We start from the raw sequence: 7348 nt of genomic DNA, 5'->3' as shown, positions 1-7348 counted from the left end.
AAACAACAGCCACAGGCTCTTTAACCAAGGCAACGTTAGCCTAAAATAAGTCAACCAGACAGGTAACTCACAGTAACTTCACACTAATCCTCAAAAATATTAGCGGATTTTATTCTTTTAAAATACACATTGATGTAACTACATACACATGTAGGTGTGCTATATAAATATTGTAAATCGATGCATTTATTGACGACTAATTACCAAAACTCGCAGTTCCGTCTCTCTGTATTAACGCATTAGTGATGTGCGGATCGATCCTGAAATATCGATACCTCCGATACCGGATCTTTATGCTCTAAAATCGATTCTCAAATCAAAATATCGATACTTTTGATACTTAAGTCATTTGAGGTAAGGTATATCCTTAACAGGAACGCGTTGAAAAGTAACTAAACTATTGAGATGTTGTCTAAGTGACACGCGGTTGGTGGGACTACTTTTTCTTCCGCATGAGTAAGTGTGTCATGCGTAAGTGCAGCGGCACTCTGCTCCGTGCTCTCAGTCAGTCACAGTCTGTGGACACAAAACAAAAACCTGTGAATGAGGGAACAATAGTGTCAATGTTGGATGCTGTTATTTACATGTTCAGTATTTTCATCTTTATAGTAGTTCTTAATAATTAAGCAAGAATTTATTTTAATGTTTTTATAATTGTACTATTTTTCTTTTTTTTCAGAGTTCGAAACACCATTTTCACATATTTTGTATGATTGTGTCCTCTGGTTTTTCTATTGTTGTATTAGTGCGACTATATTGTAAATGAGGCTGCCTTGTATTCTTAAGGAAGCTATGATTTGAAATACACTACTTTTTTTAGATTTAAAAGACATATTAGGTGTAGTCGCATAAAATATCGGTATCGGTATCGGTATCGCCGATGAATTTTACTCAGTATTGGATCGGAAAGGAAATCAGTGGTATCGAACATCACTATAACGCATTGAAATGACCCGCCAAGAGCTTGATGACGCTATCTGAGCCTGCGTGAATCACGTGACAGCAATCCTTTGCGTTTCCGTGGACTCTCTTGTCTTTACATGGCTCTGACAGAGACACGACACAACACGAGCTTGCTATATACAGTCCTTTTGCGTTCATCGGTAAGTTACGTAAAACGTCCTTTTGCGTACGAATCATTAAGTAAATTGTTGCTGAGCAGGAAGATTGTGAGGAAAAACCTGCATTGTCGAGCCACGACGTGAGAGCTCAGCAGTGTCCGTATTAATGGTGACAAAGTTCGTAGACTCTCAACTGAGCTCCGTGAGTGGAGTATAAATCGTGACTCTGAACACATCGTCAACACACAGCCATTGGACACTTCACATAGATGGAAAAGACGAGGCAGCTTTTAGAGGTAGACAGAGAACGATATCATTTAGTTCTTTTGGTTTTTATAATGGGGTTCCTGTGTGCAAGGCTTTTATGTTTGTGCACTCTACTTCTAGTTATACAGTGTCTACATGAGATGAGAGTGAGGCCCAACCCCAAAAACACTGCAGAAGGAATGCTGATTTTTGCAAAACTGATAGACTTACTTTGTAAACTCGTGCTTTTCTTTTTTGAAATAAATGTTCCTGCTTTGTTATGTCTTTCCCATCTTGATTAAGTATCTTCATTGTGAACTAGGCTATCTGATAAAGATGGGAGATAATCTTTATAATGACACTTCCCCAGAGATGTATGTATGAAAAGGGCACTGCCCCCTGTCCATATTATGTCTAATTATAATCTAGACTTGTCAAGGTTTATTTGCAAACTTGCTAACATGAATGTGTTTTAATGTGTTTTCACAGTTATCTCCTTAGATTAATCAAATACCTGCTTAATAATCATAAACGCACATGTTCTCCAGTGTCTTTCATGGAGCCAGCTCTGCTTCCCCGTGAGTCTGGGCAGTTCATAGCAGAGCGGAGCCGGGATGTGTTCGTGGAGGAGGAAGGAGTGCAGAAGGTGGCAGAGATGCTCTACAACCTTCAACAAAGCGACGTTCTGACGGCCAGTGGCTGGAAGATAGCAAATCCATTGGCTCCAGCACCCACCTCTGACCAGGGGAGTCTGTCAACAGCCGAAGCCACCCAGAGAAATAGATTATTTTTATATGTATACATGAGTAGTTGGTACAATGTTGTTCAGTAGCAACAGCAATACTGCATTAATAGAGGCCACACACATAAATCCCAGTGAGATATACACATGAATTACAAGATGTCCCAGAATTCATATCTTCAACCCTGCTAATGATATGCACTAGAGTGAAAGTTCAGATGGATTGAGACGTTGAGATTATCACGTAATCAATCATTACATAATCATCTGATGCTTATGACAGTTAACATGACACTTATATTCAGTGGTGAAAAATTGTATTTTTAAACAATGTTATACATTTTGGGAAGTAATACAGCCTGATAATTTGACAGAACTGCCATTTCATCAGTGGTGGAAAGTAACTAACTACATTTACTCAAGTACTGCAGTTAACTACAAATTTGAGGTACTTTAGTGTTTCCATTTTATGCTACTTCATACTTCTACTCTACTACACTTCAGGGAGAAATATTGTACATTTATCTGACAGCTGTGGGTACTAGTCCCTTTGGTGATTTAAGATTTTGCATTAAAAACATGATATGCCGATATGACATGATGCAGTACTATAATCTACCCAGTAGTATATAAAGTATCTAAAATTGGCTCCACTATGACGAAGTACAACATTAAAATGCATTGCTTACATGTATTTGTCAGTAAATTGTTAATTGTAAGATAAAAACTGAATAATAGAATATATTATAAAAAATATAACACTGCATAATGAGTACTTTACATACTGTACTTTTGCTTAAGTAAGATTTTGAATTCAGGACGTTTTCATGTAATGGAGTATTTTAACACTGAGGTATTGCTACTTTTACTCAAGTGAAGTTTACTGAATACTTCTTCCACCACTGCATTTCATTTCACTTCAGTTATACTATTTGAATCGCTGAACAAATCGGAGATGTGGATGATGATTCAGATGTCTGGAACAAGACAGTTTCAAGTTACCAGATGTTTACTTGGACTTCAGGAAATGATTTAGTCAAGTCAGCACCCCATGGTGCAACACTGAGAAATATTTCTCCACAAAATGTAGCCTTCAAAGTGAAGAAACCTTTTTATCCATTGTGTTTTTACTACAGTAACTGCCTCAAACTGTCCGGTTTCTGGGCTTTTTTTTCTGCACTCTTGATAATTTGTGTTTGTCAACATTACAGGCCTCGAACTGGGTGTTTGTGGTAGACACAATGAACTTCTCCTTTTGGCCAGAGAAAGAAACCCAACAGTGTGAGGTGACTTATAAAGGGACGACGTACACAGGATACATGACCCTGTGTGCTGCCATCACCAGGGCCGTGGAGGAAGGTGAGAGCACATATGGAGTTTAGTTTTTTGCTCGATTGAAGAGGTGTTACAAGTAGGTGAAAAATAAAGTATCGTTTTGTTTAATAGTACATTGATTTAGCTGACCTCCTTTCTCAGGTGCAAAGTTGAGGTGATGCCTTATAGCTGTTATTTACATTTGGTGGGCAACAATTTTGAAGGATTCATCAAATTTATGCAGAAAATGAACCAGATTCTACTAAAAAACGACAAAAGAAAAAATCTGGGTGATAGAAATAGAAATGTCATGTCAAGGTAAGGCCATGCTCTAACAGTGTTACATGACATCTTTGCCTTTTTTATAGATTTGTCCTTTTTGCTAGCAACTTCATCTCTGGAGAAAAATATGTATATTTGAGCCCTTTCTGATGTCTCTTTTTGTTCCTCTGTTCTATGTGTGTTTGTTGTGCACTGCCATTAGCAATTATTGTGTACGTGCCCTTTACTTGAACTTGGACTGCTGGGAAATTGCTTGTAGCTCTGCATGCGCCTGTGCATCATTCATAATTAGTGTGAATGACTACGGATATGAATCAATTATGTCTCATATGGAATAGTGCTCTCAATGTGTGGTCGCTTTGGCCTTTATAATTACAAGAGATTCTCTCAGAAAAGCACAGTTAGCTTTGCCTCAGTGTGTGAAATTCAAGAGTCGACAGTGTGAGATCAGAACAAATTATGTATTTTGAGCACGCTATAATAACTTCTATAATAACTAATATAACTTCATAACAGTAGCCTTGAGTGTCCCCTTTGTCATCCATTGTCTAGTAGTTCCTGTCTAAAGATAATCCTTCGAGCTGCTTCTCTTGAATTTTAGATATAAAGTACCTAAAATTGGCTCCACATGGGTAAAGTACAACATTAAAATGCTCTTGCATGTTATAGTAAAATAATATAACACTCTGAAAGGAGCCATTCTGCACAATTAATACTTTTACTTGTGACACTTGAAGTACATTCTGCTGATATTATTATACTTTTACTTGAGTCAAATTTTGCACTCAGGAATTTAACTTGTAAGAGAGTATTTTTACACTTTGGTATTTCTACTTTTACTTAACTACTTAATATGTCTTGCACCACTGTCCACAGGTATACCCATCACTGATCCGAAGTACTTCTCTCAGATGAGTGTGGAGCAGTTGGGACATGTCCTTCGATCAGACAATAAAACACCCATGCCCATGCTTCAGGAGCGCCACCAGGTCCAAACATCCTCATGTTGTTGCTTCAATAATTTTACATTGGTATCACAATTGATAACATTTGCTAACGTGTTTTTACTTTGTTTAAAAACTTTACAAAAGCGCACTATTTGACACTGACTTCGACTTCTGTGTGAACCAATCTAGACAGCAGTCACAGCACTTATGTTGCATAAAACAAAACCAGTGCTTTTCAATTTAAAGACAAATAGATGTGGTGAGAAATACAGGATGTAACATCTCATCTCTAAGCAATAGACTCTGAACAAAGAAGGTACACCGAATTGAAAACCAGTGTACTGTTACATCCCTACATAGTACATTAAGTGTCTGATTAAATTGTTCTCTGTTGTGTCACATTTATGTGGCAGCTGTGTACAAGTCGGACACGTTATTTAAGTCATAATACTACATGAAACCCACTTTATATACCATGTCCCTTGACAGATTAGATTGATTTTTTGATTTTTTACCACCTCTCTGCATTTATTTTCATATTAACTATGAAAAACTGATATTAGAGCTCATATAAATATCAGGACAGTGTAGCTGAACTGTATTTCCGTTTCTGATAACTGGAAATTGAAAGCATGCAGCTCTTAACCCCCTACTCATCATAAAAGTTAAATCTGAACACATCACATGCTGGATCTTTCTAACAAGGTGCTGACTGAAGGCGGCCGCGTGCTGCTGGAACACGGCGGAAGCTTCCGGAGTTTTATCAGCCAAGCCGGGAACGACGCCCGTAAGATGGTGGAACTCATCGTGGAGAAGATCCCTTCCTACAGGGACGAAGCTACGTATGAGGTTAGAGTTAACGAGGGCTGAGTCTTAAAACTGTGGAATGTTTCATGTTTGGAGGTTTGTGGATTAAAGGTCATGTTTGCCAGAGAAACTTTCCCACAAAGCCCTTCTTGACGTTTTTATATTTTTACTGCTCGAGTTTTAGGTTTTATTTTGTCACAGACAAGACATAGAATGATTGAAACATTTACAACATCACAGACACTAAAATAATCAGAATTTCTGGTTGGATAGGTGTCCATTTATGAATGTCAAATTGTATCTTCCACAACATTGAAAACAAAAAACAAGCTTTGAGGTTTTATCTTTTTAATTTTACAAAGTCGAAGCTATTGCTTGCTGCAGTTTTTCTCCAGAATTCATTGAATGTACAATGGGTTTACTGTACAATTGTGTAGACACTTTGAATTCATAGTCTGATAAGAATATACAAAATGTATAAAACATCTTGGAAGCATACAGGAAGTGTATGTGATCTGAGATAAACGTTTGCATTTGGAGAACTTAACATAAAATGTGATGTGAGAGTTCCATCTCCTGGCCAAATACAGTGTGGCAAGATTTATAATGTCTCTCTCTTCATATTATACAGTGAAGGAGCAAATGATACTCTTTGCATGTGCATTGTTGCCATTATATTATCTTTGTGTAAGAACGTCTGTCTAGTAATAAACAGCAGTGGCTTAAGAACAAATAAACAGATGATGGAGTGTAGAGCGGCTCCCCTGTTTGTTCCAGGGGAAGAGAATCTCGTTCTACAAGAGAGCTCAGATCCTGGTGGCAGATTTCTGGGGCGTCATGGAGGCCAGAGGAGAGGGAGACATCATTGATATGGACTGGCTCACCATGTTCGCAGACTACAGGGTCCCTCAGGCGCTCGTCTACCCCGGAGCACTACGATACTCTGACGCACTGATGGAGACGCTGAAGAACGGTGAGACAGGAGTGTGTGTGCGCGTCTGTTTCTCTGGTCATTAATAGATGAATCATTTAAAATCACTAAGCTACAATCGCTCTGTGTGTGTGTTATGCTTTTGTCTCCCATCTCTCTCAGGCGAGCTGCTGAGTTCAGGGGACAGGAGAGAGGTCGAGATCCGAGGTTGTTCGATTTGGTCTGTGGAGCTGATCAGAGACCGTCTCTGCAAGCTGATGCAGGAGAGAGACGGACAGACCTGCAGCATCAATTCCACCATTATCGACTTCTACCTGTGGCCTTATGCCAAGAAGCACCACAAAGAGATGGCCCACATTCCCATACACCACACACGCTGTATTTACTACTGACGAACGCTGGCAGCATTACATACAGTAGGCTGCGCTTCTCAGTGTGCAGCCTTGGCACCGGTGCCTCTCCCTGGGGTAAAGCCAAGCATGTCTCCGTGCCAGATATACGTACAAATGGGCTTCTGTAATGGAAACAGGTGTCAAGCTTTAATGTAGCTTGTTGGTCTATGTGGAAGAAGAAGAAGAAGCACTGTTGTTCATTTGCTGTCAATTAAAATTTGTATTGTTGTTCATGTGGAGAGCATGTGACCATATGTGTGAACATAAAATGATGGACACATCAGCGGCAGTGATCCACTGCTTCCCTTAAAGCAAGATGTCTACAGGGCAACTCCTAAAGGAAATCTTCTAATTTTTGAAGAGATTTATACTGCAATAAATCTAGTATAACTCACATTTGAACATAATTAATACATGTGTTTTAAGTTACGTGATTAAATAAATTTGTTTAATCCATGTTCATCTGTGTGGTTCATGACAGTTATCACAAATACAACTTCAATGTTAAGTAGGAAAAAACAACATATATATTTGAGCTAAAAGCAGCTGGAATGTGAGGCTAGTTTATCTTAAATGGTTGGAAAATACATTTTCTCAAATTGTTAAGTGCAATTAGAAAAATATTC

The 7348-nt window shown here is 38.5% G+C and overlaps 1 protein-coding gene across 2 annotated transcripts; it reads left to right on the top strand.

Annotated features, from left to right (window-relative positions):
- Positions 1-1028: 1028 nt before the first annotated feature.
- Positions 1029-7147, top strand: qng1 (Q-nucleotide N-glycosylase 1). 2 transcript variants are annotated; one of them, XM_070904587.1, is made up of 7 exons: positions 1029-1103; positions 1856-2073; positions 3261-3408; positions 4522-4634; positions 5298-5441; positions 6177-6372; positions 6493-7147. In XM_070904587.1, exons 2-7 carry the CDS (start codon positions 1864-1866, stop codon positions 6720-6722), a joined length of 1041 nt encoding a protein of 346 aa, XP_070760688.1. In that variant the 5' UTR covers positions 1029-1103; positions 1856-1863; the 3' UTR covers positions 6723-7147. The 2 variants fall into 2 exon arrangements, with proteins under 2 accessions (XP_070760688.1, XP_070760689.1); XM_070904588.1 differs by lacking the exons at positions 1029-1103; positions 1856-2073 and having other exon boundaries at positions 3264-3408; positions 4522-4676.
- The last annotated feature ends 201 nt before the right edge of the window (positions 7148-7348 follow it).

This window comes from Enoplosus armatus, chromosome 4, assembly GCF_043641665.1.
Source record: "Enoplosus armatus isolate fEnoArm2 chromosome 4, fEnoArm2.hap1, whole genome shotgun sequence".
In the NCBI taxonomy this organism is placed as follows: Eukaryota; Metazoa; Chordata; class Actinopteri; order Centrarchiformes; family Enoplosidae; genus Enoplosus; species Enoplosus armatus.
The sequence above is the reverse complement of the archived record's forward strand: the minus strand, read 5'-3'. Positions and strand labels throughout refer to the sequence as shown.